This window comes from Cebidichthys violaceus, unplaced genomic scaffold (assembly GCF_023349555.1).
Source record: "Cebidichthys violaceus isolate CVI_PGR_0920_01 unplaced genomic scaffold, fCebVio1.0.p SCAF_9, whole genome shotgun sequence".
Taxonomy (NCBI): domain Eukaryota; kingdom Metazoa; phylum Chordata; class Actinopteri; order Perciformes; family Stichaeidae; genus Cebidichthys; species Cebidichthys violaceus.
In genome coordinates, this window is record NW_027176975.1 from 2,614,379 (window position 1) to 2,632,107 (window position 17,729).

The 17,729-nt window shown below is 44.4% G+C and overlaps 2 protein-coding genes across 2 annotated transcripts; both read right to left on the minus strand.

Annotated features, from left to right (window-relative positions):
* Window positions 1-2,963: 2,963 nt before the first annotated feature.
* Window positions 2,964-10,071, minus strand: psat1 (phosphoserine aminotransferase 1). The gene is made up of 9 exons (XM_068703441.1): window positions 9,915-10,071; window positions 8,105-8,165; window positions 7,916-7,985; window positions 6,899-7,104; window positions 4,946-5,118; window positions 4,660-4,829; window positions 4,277-4,405; window positions 3,520-3,657; window positions 2,964-3,310 (listed from the first exon to the last, which is right to left on the minus strand). Exons 1-9 carry the CDS (start codon window positions 9,969-9,971, stop codon window positions 3,208-3,210), a joined length of 1,107 nt encoding a protein of 368 aa, XP_068559542.1. The 5' UTR covers window positions 9,972-10,071; the 3' UTR covers window positions 2,964-3,207.
* Window positions 10,072-13,094: 3,023 nt separating this feature from the next.
* On the minus strand, window positions 13,095-15,704 carry kiss1rb (KISS1 receptor b). The gene is made up of 6 exons (XM_068703375.1): window positions 15,485-15,704; window positions 14,995-15,119; window positions 14,470-14,605; window positions 14,132-14,370; window positions 13,893-14,045; window positions 13,095-13,331 (listed from the first exon to the last, which is right to left on the minus strand). The coding sequence occupies exons 1-6, from the start codon at window positions 15,702-15,704 to the stop codon at window positions 13,095-13,097; spliced, it is 1,110 nt and encodes a 369-aa protein (XP_068559476.1).
* Between the last annotated feature and the right edge of the window lie 2,025 nt (window positions 15,705-17,729).

Sequence of the window (17,729 nt, forward strand, 5' to 3'; positions counted from 1 at the left end):
CTCCCCTGCTCTTGGTATTGATATTTGCTAACAGCCAAAATTACTTTTTTGGGAAGAATCACCCGGGATGTTATATAAAATAATAACTCTTGGATCAACTTAACTTTGTGTTTCATTACATTTCGAAATGAAAGTAAGAAAATAGCCAGTCGCTTCTTTTTCTTTTTTTTGGACTCCGTTTCAGAGGCAACACTTCACAATCACCTCCTGCTTTGGAGAGGTTTATTGAATGTGTGTGGGACAAAAATAACGTAATGGGAAACATCACTTAAAGGATCTTGCTTTTTCACTAAAGTGAGCTGCGACATAATACAGACGCTAAGCCTGAAAACATTTGAGAGGCTGCGGGGTCGGTAGTTCAATTCCCACTTATTCCAGCCATACAACCGTTCACGCACCAATAGATTTGCAAAGTATGAAAAGAGAAAAGCGCTGGCAAAGCGGTGCAACTGGTGTTCTATTAACGGCAGGCCCGCTACACACTAATAGTCCTTTAACACAAGTCTGCATGAGGAGAGGAGTTGGTCCTCCTGGATGGGCCTCTAGTTAGTATAGTTCCAGTGCTTGAAATGCGTTTTGTGAGGAATAAATGCTGGAGGTTGATAGGTTGATGTAGTCGAGGACCCGGTGGTGGTGAGTTGACCGTATCAGGTGATGTGTGCGTATTACTCGTGTTGTGGGGACATACATCTGTTAACACAATCACACTGTGGGGACTTCCCCCTTCCTTTTGAGGACACGTCCCCATGATGTAAATAATCACATTGTAGGGTGAAATTGAAGGTTAGGGTAAGATTAGGTTTAGGTTAGGTTAAGGTTAATGTAAGATTGGGTTTAGTTTAGGTTAGGTTAAGGTAAGATTAGGTTTAGGTTAGGTTAGGTTAAGGTAAGATTAGGTTTAGGTTAGGTTAGGTTAAGGTAAGATTAGGTTACGGTTAAAGTAAGGTTAGGTTAGGTTAAGGTTAAAGTAAGATTAGGTTATGGTTAGGTTCTAGGCTAAGGTTTAGGTTAAGATCAGGTTCAGGTTGGGTTAAGGTTAGGGTAAAATCAGGTTTAGGCTAAAGTTAGGTTGAGGTTAGTTTCTATGCTAAGGTTTAGGTTAAGATCAGGTTTAGGTTGGGTTAAGGTAAAATCAGGTTTAGGCTAAAGTTAGGTTAAGACTAGGGTAAAATCAGGTTTAGGCTAAAGTTAGGTTAAGATTAGGGTAAAATCAGGTTTAGGCTAAGGTTAGGTTGAGGTTAGGTTCTAGGCTAAGGTTTAGGTTAAGATCAGATTTAGGTTATGGTACATTTAGGTTAAGGTTAGTGTATTACTCTTGTTGTGGGGACTCCTCCTTCCTTCCTCATAATGTAAATCGTTAGGGTAAGATTAGGTTTAGGTCAAGGTTAGCGTGATGCAAGAGTTAAGTCTCCAGGAAACGAATGCAACTCAATTTAATGTCATGTTAAGTAATGGTAACATGTGTGTGTGTGTGTGTGTGTGTGTGTGTGTGTGTGTGTGTGAATACGACACAATTAATTTTCTCTCTCTCTCTCTCAATTGAGCCATTAGCAGTAATTACTTGTTTCACTACATCGTTCGCGTGTATTAATAACCACATTATCTATAATGGAACACGATCATTATATAATATCTATATGCGTTGGCAACATGATTTAATCAACATTTAATGTCATCACAGCCGGACTCAATGGGGTGGACAAAATCACTGTGAGACGAGTCATTTGATGCCTCCACGGTTTGCAAACATTCGTTTCTTGATGAACACTTCCACCTAGAGGTTATCTGCAGGAAAAACAGGTTCCATTTGTGTTCAAGCTTGTTAGCGGCACAACGTGTCTGAGAATCAAAATATGTGGGCATCTCATGGGTTAGGGGTCAGGGGTCAAGTTTTGTAAATCCCTGCTTAATACGTTCCTTTATTTGAGAGCTTATGTTGATTTTAATTTAACTTTTCTTTGATTCTTTTGATTTGATTTTACTCCATTTCTTTTTCTAGTCCTGTTTTCTTGTCGTCACTTATGTTTGGGTTCATAATTTTATATTTTATTTTTAATTTTGGCCTTTATAACCAAGGTTTTATGATGTTTATATTTGTATTAATACAATAATAAGATAATAAATGTCTGCGACAGTCAATCCATGTAGTGACAACAGAGACGTACATGTATGCATTTTAAACAAACATACATATACAAACAGTACGTCTTCCTTCAGGCTAGTAAAGAAAACATCTAAATATACATTTAGATGTTTTCTTTAACTACATTGTCCATTTGCGTCTGTATATTTTTTCCTAAACTCACCAAATGTTACCATCAATGACTCAATAACATATTTAAACATGAAATTTTCGAAAATTTAACAAAAAAATGTGTTACATTCTTTACCTTATTCACCTGCAGCGTCTTCAAAATGTCTAATTTTACAGAACATACTGTATATTTACAGACTGCTAGCTCTTACATACTCCAAACGTTACACTTTCATTCCTCTCTATGTTCTGAAGGTTGCTTGCAAAATTTATGGAGTTATAAAAAGAGATATTCCAAAATTTTGTCTATAAAATCTTTTTACCCCAATATGTCAAAACTAAAACAAGAATTTTGATCCCGACTTTATCGAGCGTTCAGATTTCTGTGGTGGAAATCTTTGCAAATAAGCACACATTTGTATAGGATAATGCATATTTAGACCATTCACTTCCATTGTATTTGGTTGGGTGCAGAAATCTCAAGATTAATTTCTAAAAAGCTACTCAAACAAAACCCAAACTGTCTGCATGGCTAAATACTACCATAGTGGTACATTGGTGAACAAACCCTTTAAAAAGGTATATTAGTCAATATTCAAACAATACCTGTAATGTGATTATTGTGTTCATAAGGGATTTGGATTACCAAAAAAATGTGGTCAATAGTAAAACGGCTCTGAAGACAAGAAACGACGCTGCAACATGGAAATATTGGCAAGTTAGATTTACTGGAATGTAAACAAGTCACAAACATGACCTACAGTATGAAGATTAAAGCACTGTTAGTCAACGGTACAGTAGGGTTTCTATGAAACACAGACTTCATTAAGACAATACTGGTTAGCTTATTATGGACAGTGAAAGGGTTTTACAAAACATGCTTCAACATCCAACATGGATCTCTAGTAAACCTAGTAGTTGTTGTTTTTTTTAATTGATTAATTGTAGGTGTTTCATTGGTGCTCTTTCAGGAATTCTTTCATAAAGGCGGCCAGGGCTTCAGTGTCCTCCACTGTCACAGCGTTGTACAGAGACGCGCGAATCCCTCCAACTGACCTGCAGGGGGAGACAAAGCGCCACGTTTGAGGCGCACAAAGCTCCAACTCTAAAACAACATTACAAGCAAACCGATTCGTGGCGCATCGGGCCGCTGGCGTTCATGTCCGACTTTTACTTACTTGCGTTAAACTTCGGGACCCGGTATTCTCTCTAGCGACCCTTCAAACACAGCAGTACAGTAGAGTCTACATGCAGGTTGGACTGACCTGTGTCCTTTCAGCGATATCATTCCCCGTTTGGAGGCGTCGGCCAGAAACTCTTTCTCCAAGGCTTCGTCTCCCTGCTTCTTCCCCACATAAAAGGGTAAGTTCATGCGGCTCCGACAAGTCACGTCTACGGGACACCTGGACGGGGGGGGACACAGCGGTATGTCGTTTAATTTTCCCCCTTCATGACTTATTAACCAGTGTTCATCATCATTACCGTCACTCTATACTACATGGCCTTTAGTTTGCTTGTGTATGCATTGGTATTTTTTTTCCCCTTTGGTTATGTTGTGAAAGAGAGCTCTTATTTTGAAGGAGACTTCAAGCGTGTTTTCCCGCCAAAAAAAAGCATTTTGTGTTTGTTTAAACACCTGTTGCCGTCATCTGCGCTGTTAGCACCGTTAGCGCTGTTAGCGCCGTTAGCCGACTCATCCGTTGGCCATGTTGAGAGGCGATAGAAATGCTCTGAATTTGGAATTTAGCAACTTTAAAAAGTTTGCGGTCTAATGAGAGAGCTGGATTCTGTTAGGAAACCAAAATGGTGGTCAACGTTTGTGTTCATTATTTTCCTTCTTAGCTGTTGGAGCTACAGTATCGTTTACTTCATTCTTCATCGTACATTGAAGAGTTAGACCATCATTCAGCCGGAGACGTCGGGCAATATTTCACGCTGACGCGGCGAGATCAAAAAGTTTTAAAATCTTGAAACGGAACCGTAGACCGGGACCTTCAGCTGCGGAGGTTGTGCGATACTTACTCATAGAAACCGTTAGAGGCGTCGATGATGTCATAAATCATGGAGGACTTCTGCTTGTTGAGCGTCTCCATCGTGGCGCTGCCGCCGTTGTTCTTAATCCACTCCAGAACCAGACCCATGATGTAGATGCTGAACCGACAAAGTAAAAAAAAGGGTAAGAATATTATTTTTTTTTACGTTGTGAAATGCCCTTAAAGAAATACTCTTTATTTGCTTTCCTGCCGAGAGTTAGACGAGAAGACCGACACCTCTCACATCTCTATGCTACATGTAAAGCAGCAGCCGGTTAGCTTAGCTTAGCATACAATAAGGCTTGGAAACGGGGGTAACGGCTAGCCTGGCGTTGTCCTATACCATGAAAAATGCAACCAAAGAGTTTGTACCTGAAACATGGAGGCGTGTTGTAGAGGGAGTTCATTTCAGCCTGCACCTTGTAGTCCAGGACAATGGGACACTCTTTCAGAGCGTGTCCTAACAAGTCCTCCCGCACGATGACCACGGTGACCCCGGCGCAGCCCACGTTCTTCTGAGCGCCAGCGAAAATCAGCCCGAACTACAAGAGGACACACGTACGACAGGTAAGGACATACGATGCCCTAACTTTGGGGGACAAGGAGGCCCGGCAAGGAAAGAACTGAACATCGCATTCGGTATCAACCCCGTCCTCACCTTCGACACGTCCACGGGTCGAGACAGGAAGTTGGAGGACATGTCGCTGACGAGGACCGCCCCGTTTGTTTCCGGCGTGAAGTCGTACTCCACGCCGTGGACCGTCTCGTTGCAGCAGTAGTACACGTAGGAGGCCGAGGGGTTCAGGGTCCAGCTGCTGGGGTCGGGGATTTCTGGAGGGGGACATAATTAAACCGCCGACTTTTGGTTATCGGTTAACAAACTGGTTAAGAAGGCCGGCTCCATCATCGGCTGTAAACAAGACTATCTGGAACAGGTGGTGGAGAGGAGGACACTGAAGAAACTATCATCCATATTGGATAACCAGGACCACCCTCTGCACCACCTACTGCAGGGACAGAGGACCACTATCTCCAACAGACTGATCCAGCTCCACTGTCACAAGGACAGGTACAGGAGAACATTCCTGCCTACTGCTATAAGACTGTACAATAAATCACCTCGGGACAAATCAAATCGTTAAACCTCTGCACTGCTGTTTATTTAGTTGATTTAATATTATTCTGTTCTATTCACTGTGTATATAGTGTGCTTTTTTTATATAACATCTTTACTATATTATAACTGTATATATTGTGACATGTGTATTTTTCTTTTTATATAATATTAAGATTTTTTACCTGTAACCTATTGCTGCTTGTAACAAAATAATTTCCCCTCGCGGGATCAATAAAGTTAGTATCTATCTATCTATCTATCTATCTATCTATCTATCTATCTATCTATAAATCCGGTTCTGAAAATCAAGCCATTGACTTTAAAAAAGGGGAGGACCGGGAACATTCGCACCGCTCCCTGTCCGGGTCTTGTTCCCCAGTCGGACTCAACCACGCGGAAAAGTCTGCTGGCGTGCCAGAGTCTTTCACTGGCGGTCGGCTCTATTGTTTGTTGTGGAACAGCCCGGGAACGCCGCCAGAACTACTGTGGCTCGAGGACTTGAGGACTCTGAATTGCTCGGAGGAGTGAATGCGAGCGTGAACTCGTGAATTCTTGATTACGGTGAGACATGATGTCTCGTAAAAAAAAAAATAATCATCCTAGAAATGACTTTAGTTGCAAGACTTTCAATCAGGGACTAAACCTCGTCTCTGGTACATACCTACTATATACATACCCCACACAAAAAGACCATTATTGTTCTGCTTGTGAATTAACCATAGAGTGTATATAAGAAGTGGACGTAGTCATTGTTACGTCACCCATTGGTTTGTGGACTGACGTTATGAAGCCTCGAGTTTAATGATTTTGCCGTCGCCATGTTGTTTTTTTTTGTAACCAATGAACAGAAGTTTGTAACAATTCACCCAATTATATTAACCTAAATAACACTCTAAATGGAGCATAATGTACTAAATGAACATCATGCTGTATTGAAGAAGACTGTAAACTAGAGATTGAGACCATAAACTCATGTTTACAATGTTTACTGAGGGAATAAATCAAGAGAGAAGTAGAGTCATTTTAGACTAGACTTCTATACAACCAGAGGAGTCGCCCCCTGGTGGTCACTAGAGAGAATGCAGGTTTACGGTTTCAGCCATTATGCCCTTCATTCATCAGGGCAATCACAAAATAATTTCCTTTTGGCTGTTTTTTTAAAAAAAAATGTTATACATATTAGCAAGTAGTCACATGATCAGTATGGACAAGTAAGTCACATGATCGACCATGTTCAGCAGAGGGAATCGCACTAAAACTACTAAAACTCACTATGTCAGGTCAGAACATCAAAAAGAAAAATACAAAACCAACCAGACGGCACGTGACGTTTTTTTTCCAGTCATTTTAGACTAGACTTCTATACAACCAGAGGAGTCGCCCCCTGGTGGACACTAGAGAGAATGCCGCTTTAAAGACACTTCCGCATCGGCTTCACTCGGCAGAACTGAAGGTTGCCGCCTGGAATCGACACAACGAAGCCCGTCGACTCACTCGTGTAACGATCCAGCTTCGTGTGGACGATGTTGACTTTGCCGTACTTCGCCGCCTCTTTCGCAGCCTTTTCGGACCACGTGCCGGTCACCAGGTAATCGGCGCACCGGTCCTCTTTGAGGCCAATGAGGTTGAGGGGAACGGCGCTGAACTGTCCCGAGCCGCCGCCCTGCAGGAACATCACCTTGTAGTTGTCGGGGATGTTCCTGCGAAGAGAGAGAAAAAAATAATAATGAAATATTAGAGCAAAGTTCAACTCGTCTGCATTAATAACTTGGTAGACGAACCTACTGGATTGACAAACCCAACGAGTAGCGCAGCCCTAAACCCTAAACGTCTTTGGCATTCAGCCATCAGTATCCTGAGAAACAGCTAGAGGACTGAAAAGGAACAGTAGAGAATGTGCATGTAACTATTAATGCGGCAATGCAATTACTGCCATCTTGTCCATACTTGTCCCATTAATCATCGTTTTAGTTTGCATACTCAGAAATACTGTGTTTACGTTTCCCATGGTCTTGAAAGTGTCGCGATGGCGCTGTGGTGAAGTGGGAGGACAGAGGAGAGGAGGACAGAGGAGAGGAGGACAGAGGAGGAGGAGGACAGAGGAGGAGGAGGACAGAGGAGGAGGAGAAGGACAGAGGAGGAGGACAGGAGGACAGAGGAGAGGAGGACAGAGGAGAGGACAGAGGAGGAGGACAGGAGGACAGAGGAGGAAGAGGACAGGAGGACAGAGGAGGAGGACAGAAGAACAGAGGAGGACAGAGGAGAGGAGGACAGAGGAGGAGAAGTACAGTGGAGGAGGAGGACAGAGGAGGAGAAGTACAGTGGGGGAGGAGGACAGAGGACAGGAGGACAGAGGAGGAGAAGTACAGTGGAGGAGGAGGACAGAGGAGAGGAGGACAGAGGAGAGGAGGACAGAGGAGGAGGAGGACAGAGGAGAGGAGGACAGAGGAGGAGAAGTACAGTGGAGGAGGAGGACAGAGGAGAGGAGGAGGAGGATGTGAAAGCACTTACATCAGCTCTCTCATCAGACTCTCCGTTTTGTTGATGATTTTGTTGAAGTCTGCTGATCGGTGACTCATCTCTGGTTGGAACAGAATATGAAAACATGTTTGATTTAATCCCAACGTCATTTACACACATTCTGATGACATTCGATGGTGAGGAACGCGGCGGTTTAGTCTCGTACGTAGGTCCACTCACCGAGGACGCTAATCCCGGTGCCGCTGTAGTTCAGGAGCTCCTTCTGTGCTTGAAGCAGCACCTGAAACATAAAAAGCACCACATAAAGGCAGGGTTGGTAATCCAACACCTTCAGGCCTCCCTTCCAAAGCCACGCCCCCAAAAATCATCATTATGAACCGTAGACTGGACGTCACCCATCGGTTTGTGGACTGATGTTCTGAAGCCTCGGCTTCGGCGATTTGGCCGTCGCCATCTTGGAATACATCGTTGCCATGTTGTTGTTGTTTTTTTTTTTGCAACCAATGATAAGAAGTTGCCATATTTGGAATGCGGAGGAGTGACGTAGAAACGGTGTATAAAGCTCTGGTAGTGACCTGTCAATCACAGTAAGCCCCACCCCCTAAAGCATCCCCTGCTTTATGGTCTGTTTGACTCTAAATGGAGCATAATGTACTAAATGAACATCATGCTGTATTGAAGAAGACTGGAAACTAGAGATTGAGACCATAAACTCATGTTTACAATGTTTACTGAGGGAATAAATCAAGAGAGAAGTAGAGTCATTTTAGACTAGACTTCTATACAACCAGAGGAGTCGCCCCCTGGTGGACACTAGAGAGAAGTAGAGTCATTTTAGACTAGACTTCTGTACAACATCATGATACAGAACTACAGTTTTCAACACTATGAAATATAGTGTCCCTCTTATTCATAGAGCTTTTCCTCCAAATTAAGATTAAGCAGATTTGAATACGTTTATAGAGATTAGAGACAGCTCAAGTTAGATGTTATCGTAATATTCCGGACCCTTTGCACGAGGAGATTATCTCAATCTGGACCTTTTGGAATTTTAATTGAGTACCCCTGACCTACAGGACACGTTAGTTATTAATAATCATGGGACAAAACTCACAGCTAGTGAACTGAACCCGCTATAGTGCTGCTAACATGTAAACTAACATATAACTGTTGTACGTTATTGTTTTTACCAGGTTTATAGTAATGTTTATTATTATAAAAATGATGTTCTTGTTCCTCTAACGGTCATTGTAATGGATCATAACAATAATAATATTAATATGGGATATTTCGCAATATTAAAAAGGTGTTTGGTCAAAACAATCGGGATATTTGATATCAGCACCATCATAATAATAATAATAATAATAATAATAATATAGTGTAAAACTGTATACTGCAATATTTTTGTGAGATTGTACCGTGAACGTCTCATACCGTTACAACCCTATTGTCAATATGTTTATTGGGATCCACACACACACACACACACACACACACACACACACACACACACACACACACACACACACACACACACACACACACACACACACGACTGTGCCAACTGCAGAGGGAAAAGTGACACCTATAAGACGACGCTGCCTTTTCTTTTTTTTTTCCTCTGCACATGTTTTACCGTAAAACGCGCATGAGTTTGAAGAGCGTGATTTCTCTTTCTGACAGTTCACTGTCTGTCATTTAGATCCTAGAAGCAGTTCGCGCTGCTGCCGGTGAAGCACCAAAAAAAAAAAAAATCAGGAGCCGGTTTTCCACACGAATGAGGATGATGCAACTCGACACGCAGTTTTCAGCACCGAGAGGGAGACCAACGGTCAGTCTCTGCCACCGCCGCGGACACGTCTCTCTGTCGTTACGGAGATAAAGTAGTGCCGAAATGCTGAAGACGTGGGCTAAACGCGGAACGTTACATTTTAGTAACAAGTTGGCTCGTGTTTCGCACCTTTTATTCTTTTCTCTCCACCGTTCAACATTATTAACGTCACACAAGTGCAGGGTTCCAACTTACGGACGGCGGGAGTTTTGCAGGTCCGGCGCCAAAGTTGATGGTTTGTTTCTGCTCCATGATGTAGAGAGAGAGAGAGAGTCCCGGTGGATGTCTGCTCTGCTCTGCTTCAGCGGTGTGGATGGTTTCCTCCCCTCCCGCCCTCCTGCACAAGCTCGTCGGCGTGGATGCAAATTATCCAGCGGTGTGTGAAATGTTGCGTTCAGGTACCGCCTCGTAAACTCGTGCGCTCGGCTGACAAAAAACGGTATAAGTGATGCAAGGCTGTAAATATTGTGACATAAGAGGCCACCAGTCCTTGTTCTGTGCAAAAATCTGAATTTGATTCCAGCCTTTTATTGAATCGTCACATTTCGCGTTGTTCTTGTGCACTCTTTAGAAATACAATTTGTTTTGACGTCACCTGAAGGCAGCACGAGGACCTCCTCCCCTCCCCAAAGCTGCCAGCAAGCCGTCCTATTGGCTGACAGCACATGTAGTGTTTGGTAAACGTCTCTCATTGGTGGATATCGTTTTAGCTCCGCACTGACTGGTTCCGCGGTCACGCCACCAAAAAAAAGATTCTGATGGCGCACGAGACAGACAGTAAAACAAACTTCAGCGCTTTTAATTTGAGCCGTTAGCGTCACAGTAACAGATGTACACAGTTAAATAATGTCACGCAGCCACGGGAAACGTGTGAAATACAATACAGGAGGAATAACCTTCGGCTGCTCTTTCACAACATCGTCAATTAATCAATGGGAATTTGGACATTTCAAAATCAGTGCATGGTCAGCAACTTAACGGTACAGAGTCTCTGCAAATATACGGGTTTTGTGTTCGGCTGAAGGGGAAGAGAATCTCAACACGCTTACACTGAAATAAACAAAACGACAAAAAGCAAAAACACACAACTTTAATAATTCATATTTTGATTCCATTTATATTCATGTTTGCTCTGCCTCCTATTGCGCACACAGACATCAACAGTAGCTCGGCGGATGTTACAAGTACGGATTACCGTAAAAAAAAAAAAAATTACCATTTTTGCAAGAAATGTTAAAAGGCTTTTGTTGCTGGACAACACCTTTCCAAGATGGCTGGATGCTGTAGTTCTGTTACTAGAAGAGCTAGTATCCTACACACACGTTAAGCTATGAGCTCAGGAGATGAAGATGTGATAAAACCAGGAGCTCAGGAGATGAAGACGTGATGAAACCAGGAGCTCGGGAGATGAAGACGTGATGAAACCAGGAGCTCGGGAGATGAAGACGTGATGAAACCAGGAGCTCGGGAGATGAAGACGTGATGAAACCAGGAGCTCGGGAGATGAAGACGTGATGAAACCAGGAGCTCGGGAGATGAAGACGTGGTGAAACCAGGAGCTCGGGAGATGAAGACGTGGTGAAACCAAGAGCTCAGAAGATAAAGATGTGATAAAACCAGGAGCTCAGAGATGAAGATGTGATAAAACCAGGAGCTCAGGAGATAAAGATGTGATGAAACCAGGAGCTCAGGAGATAAAGATGTGATGAAAGCAGGAGCTCAGGAGATAAAGATGTGATGAAACCAGGAGCTCAGGAGATAAAGATGTGATGAAACCAGGAGCTCAGGAGATAAAGATGTGATGAAACCAGGAGCTCAGGAGATAAAGATGTGATGAAAGCAGGAGCTCAGGAGATAAAGATGTGATAAAACCAGGAGCTCAGGAGATAAAGACGTGATGAAACCAGGAGCTCGGGAGATGAAGACGTGATGAAACCAGGAGCTCGGGAGATGAAGACGTGATGAAACCAGGAGCCCGGGAGATGAAGACGTGATGAAACCAGGAGCTCGGGAGATGAAGACGTGATGAAACCAGGAGCTCGGGAGATGAAGACGTGATGAAACCAGGAGCTCGGGAGATGAAGACGTGATGAAACCAGGAGCTCGGAAGATAAAGATGTGATAAAACCAGGAGCTCAGAGATGAAGATGTGATAAAACCAGGAGCTCAGGAGATAAAGATGTGATGAAACCAGGAGCTCAGGAGATAAAGATGTGATGAAACCAGGAGCTCAGAGATAAAGATGTGATAAAACCAGGAGCTCAGGAGATAAAGATGTGATGAAACCAGGAGCTCAGGAGATAAAGATGTGATGAAAGCAGGAGCTCAGGAGATAAAGATGTGATAAAACCAGGAGCTCAGGAGATAAAGATGTGATGAAAGCAGGAGCTCAGGAGATAAAGATGTGATAAAACCAGGAGCTCAGGAGATAAAGATGTGATGAAACCAGGAGCTCAGGAGATAAAGATGTGATAAAACCAGGAGCTCAGGAGATAAAGATGTGATAAAACCAGGAGCTCAGGAGATAAAGATGTGATGAAACCAGGAGCTCAGGAGATAAAGATGTGATGAAACCAGGAGCTCAGGAGATAAAGATGTGATGAAACCAGGAGCTCAAACATTTGTTACGTCCACTAATCTGATTAAGTATCAGCTAAATTAGATAAATGTGATTCAGCAGATTGTGAATGTCACCATGTGCTCCTGATTGGTTTGTCCCTTTTAAGAGATCACAAGGTAGACATTGCTCTCCACTGTGTGTGTGTGTGTGTGTGTGTGTGTGTGTGTGTGTGTGTGTGTGTGTGTGCGCGCGTTTTTTACACATTGTGGGGACTCACCTTCCTTTTGGGGACAGTCTCTAGGAAATGAATATAAGTCAATGGCATGTCCTCTAAAGTGATGGAAACATGACTGTGTGTGTGTGTGTGTGTGTGTGTGTGTGTGTGTGTGTGTGTGTGTTTTACCCATCTTGTGAGGACGTCAATCTGATTACACATTGTGTGGACTCGCCTTCATTTTGGGAACAAAATGGAGATGATGCACGTCCCCCCCCCCCCCCCCCCCATGTAAATCATTATATTTTAAGGTTAAGGTAAGGTTAGAATTAGGCTGGTAACAGTCATTGTTATCGTTAGGTTAAGTCTCCAGGAGATTAATTAAATCAATGTAATATACCCAAAAGTCAGGAAAACTCAACTGTGTGTGTGTGTGTGTGTGTGTGTGTGTGTGTGTGTGTGTGTGTGTGTGTGTGTGTGTGTGTGTGTGTGTACGTACACACACAGATATACCAGGTTGAGCAGACCGCTCTCATTTCCAGGACAAACCATAAATAAACAATGAGCGCACCGCAGTGTCCGAAATGCCCAGCGATGACCTTTAGGACCCAGATGAAAGGAAGTGCATCTCTGCTTCTCCTTTGGGTGCCGGGCGATCCGTCTCTCCTCGTTCCTCTGCTTCCATGTTTCCCACCCTGACTCTCCGCCTCGTGCGCCACAGAAATACGGCGGGGAAGGCGTGCTTGAAGGCCTTCCTGAAGTTGTTGCCCAGGAAGGCGTAAACCAGCGGGTTGACGGAGGAGTTGGAGTAAGACATGCAGTGACCCCAAATCCTCAGCTGCGGGTGCAGAAGTAAGATGGAGATTAAGGTGAAAGGGCATCGATCTGTGTCGCATCAATATCTGTGACCACAATCCTGCCATCGCCTGGAAGAGCTAAACTTAGACTGTTAGATCCACACCTCGTCACAAAGAATACCCTAAAAAATAAGGTCAATTTCGAGAATTTTCTGGATTTTTTTTTTCTGCACCTGTTCCCTTGACAAAAAGCCAATGAGGGTTTTCCATTGGCTTTTGGATAATTGCATAAAATAAGCTCCGTGGCAAACGGGCAGAAGTAAAAACGATGAGCGGGACAATACACAACGAGGCTGTGAAGGAGGACCAATCAGTGTGATGATAGTTTGCTTGTTAGAAACCGCCGTTTAAAGGACGCACATATTCTATGTTGTAGAACAAAATGTTAAAATCTCCTCAGATCTTATTTCAGGAATGCAACAATGCTGACTCACTTCCTGGTTTTTGGACTCATTCCTGCGGCGCTCTATTGGCAACTAATTCTTGACCGTTGATTGCCTTTAGTTGCATGAACTCATCACACATCACAGAGAGTAAGTCACCTTGTATAGAACGTAGCTGCGGAGGCCAAAAGCTTGGAGGAGGATGCAGACCTGGATCGGGCCCCAGCAGATGAGGAATAAGGCCACCATCACCACCACCATCCGGGAGACTCGCGCCCGCACCGCCGCCGCCCGCTCCGCCTGAGCCTGCAGCTGGAGTCAGGGAGGCTTTGTTGTCACGATCGCAATCACATTCTGTCCTCTCCGAGGATTCAAACGCATAGCAAAGCAACCCTTACTTGGTAGCTGCCGTCGATGGGATTCACGCTGGCTTGCCCAATGCGCTTGAGCATGAAGGCGTAACAGGCGGTGATGGTGAGCAGGGGCAGCAGGTAGACGGCCAGGAAGCTGTAGATGATGAAGGCTCTCTGGAGGCGGGCCGAGGGGAAGACCTCGCTGCAGTACGTCTGGGGACCGAACCAGTCTCCGGCCTCCAGGCGCTGGTACACGGCGACGGGGATCGACAGGAGCAGGGAGCCTGGAGAGGGTCATTGAAAGGGAAACAAAAAAGAAGTTGTGTGTGTGTGTGCATGAGGTCGTGAATGCGTGCGTGGTTGTGTTCGTTGGTGGCGTATACCTATCCAGATGGACACGGAGACGGCCAGAGCCATGCGCGGCGTGCGGTGTCGCAGGGACTGCAGAGGATAGACGGTGACGTAGCAGCGGTCCACGCTCATAGCCGACAGAGTGATGCACGTCGCCTGAGCGGTCACCTGACGCACACAAAGAAACTCTGTTCCTTTAGCTGCACAGAGACATTTTTATGTGTTTTCGGGTTGTCCGTCCGTCCGTCCGTCCGTCTTCCCCGTGAACGGGATGTCTCAGGAACGCCTTGAGAGGATTTCTTTCAAATTTTGCACAAACATCCACTTGGACTCAAGAATGAACCGATTAGAATTTGGTGGTCAAAGGTCACTATGACCTCACAAAACACGTGCTTTTTGGCCGTAACTCAATAAATCATATTATGACAATTTACAGGACATTGATGTAAACTGTAACTTGACCGAGGGGCGGAGGCACACAACGACATACGGTATACCTGCAGTACTATAGCATCGCTAGGACCGTGATCTCCACACCGTGTGCATCTATATCTAACCTGCTGAAGGTAGTTCACCAGTCGGCACATAAACTCTCCAAAGATCCAGCTGGGCAGTGGGTAGAGCGTGGCGGTGAACGGCACGCAGCAGACCAGGAACAAGATATCGGTGGTAGCCAGGTTTACTGGAGGGGGACAAGAGCACTATGGTCACTAAACAGAGAAACGGAGGTGAAGACATGTCGAGGTGAAGACATGTCGAGGTGAAGACATGTCGAGGTGAAGACATGTCGAGGTGAGATGCATTCGCCGGGGCAAAAAAGACCATAAATAACTGCGTCAATGCCGATAACATGAGCAAGTACTGAGATCTATACCTTTCAAAATTCACCGACTAACCAATACAAAAACCACATCAAATGTAATTTGTTAGCTCCACCAAATACTTCTACTGTCACACTGCTAACAGACCACCTTTAACTCCTGGACAAGGCACTCCTCCCCTTCTTTCACCGGACAAAGAGGACCTGGTTTGCTTCTAAAATGGTACCTATGTAGAAGTTGGTGACGGTCTTCATCTGCTGGTGCTTGGTGACCACGTGGATGACCAGCGAGTTCCCGACCAGGCCAACCAGCATGATGAGGCCGAAGAAGGTGGGGACCAGCCAGGCGTCGACCAACGCCGGCGGACCCCGGCCCTCCGGAGCCGCCGACTCGTTGCACGCCGGGCCGCAGTCCGCACCGCGATCGGCTGCCGGTTCCGCCGTCATCTTCGCAAAATCGGAGCCAGGGGGGTGTTCTACGGCGCATGAAGGTGACGTCAAAGTATGAAGAATTAACGGACGTTTAAAACAAAACAAAAACAACTGGTATGTTTAAAACATGTTCGTAGGTATTTAACTGAAATATTGAAGCATCTTAAATAAGCTTTTTGTGTAAGAAGCCACTCTTACCTGTGTTGTGCCTGCTTGCCTCCCTCTCTCTGCTGCCGTGTTGTTGGTCAGAGGTGCTGTTCTGTTCTCTGCAGGTCTGAGATGAAAGCACTGTTATAGACCACCATCACTGGCGGGGGGGGGGACGACACAGTCATTTTGCTCTGTGAGTGTTTATGTGCGAGCGAGCGAGCGAGCGAGAGAGAGAGAGAGAGAGAGAGAGAGAGAGAGAGAGCAGGAGCTTTTAAACTAAATCTCCATCACCACCTGTAATCAGGACCAGGTGCTTGTGTGAAGTGGCTGCAGCTGTCTTCGATCACAGTTCTTTAATTTCTTCATCTCGCTAACGTCCAGAAGTTGCGGTCACTGTTCGACGTCACCGCGAAACTTCCCCGGTTAATCGCTCACATTGAGACGATTACTTTTTGTATCGCGCGTTTTGTTGAAATGTCTAAAGAACATGTTTAAAGAAGGCTTGTTGTTTAGGAAGCAAAATCTCCCAAAAAATTGACCAGAGCATGAATAACATGCTTTAGCCTGTAGCGTCTCGCCACAAAGTCCATCACACAAAGTGCAAAATGCGTTTCCTGCGTGATGTTGGGCCGAATTTAAAACATTTTGCAGATAATAACTGTTTAAAATGTAGTTTAAACCACACCCACAGCCTGCAGGCAACCCTTTATTTATGTTTTATTTCATCAAATCAGGATGACTGGTGCTCACCTGCAAACCAAAGTAAAAAAAAAACAAACGGATGAATGGTGGAGGCAGCCGAGGGGTCGTGGTGACAGTACAGCTCGATCACAACAGACAGACGCTTTTTAAAAGCTGTCATTACATGTCTCGTGGTCGTAACCGTGCCAACTGCCCAGACAGACACAAGTTCAAGGGACGTCAAACATCAAAAACGTACTTCTCTTTATGTTTTTAGATTAAGAAAACAAGTAAAAAGTGTTATTTTTGTAAATACAATTTGAGCTTATATCACCGTTGCTTCTAATTTGTACCTAAATCATTGGTTGTTTCATATTCATATATTCATACTTGTAGATTCCAAATTAGATGTTAGCATTGTCATAGCGTAAGAGAAGGTATAGTGCTGCAGATTAAGTCAATATTCCATAAGAAGATTTCACTCGGTGATACAAGCACCAAATTTGGCATGAATAATGGACCCGCTCTTTCAGTAAAGCCCAGTACCCACCTGAAAATCCAAGATGGCGGCCATTTTTCAAGATGGCCGCCGCCAAAAATGTGAATATAGGTTTTTAACTGTAGAACTTGAATGGCTGGACATATTTTAATGATCTTGACATCAAAATGTTTGTATTTTGACACGAGAAATTCAATGGTGCCAATCAAAATTCAATACGGCTGCTATTTTTCAAGAGGGCGGCCATTTGTTACTCAAAATTCACACTTTTTAAATCGTTCTTTGATCAGAGATTAGGTTTCAGCTGTGGGTCTTGTGGTCCACATCTGCACTGAGGAGATAGATGGTATCTGGACCAGAGGTTAGTCATTTGGTTTCTCAATATGAGTCCACATCACAGGTAAAAGTAGCCAGTGAGGATGTCAGACACCATGGTCTCTGGCTGTCTGTCTGTCTGTCTCTGTCTCTCTCTCGGTCTCTTTCTCTCTCTCTCTCTCTCTCTTGCGCTCTCTGTCTCTCGGTCTCTCTCTCGCTCTCTCTGTCTCTCTCTCTCTCGCTCTCTCTTTCTCTCGCTCTCTCTTTCTCTCGCTCTCTCTTTCTCTCGCTCTCTCTTTCTTTCTCTTTCTCTCTCTCTCTCTCTCTCTCTCTCTCTCTTTCTCTCTCTCTCTCTCTCTCTCTCTCTCTTTCTCTCTCTCTCTCTTTCTCTCTCT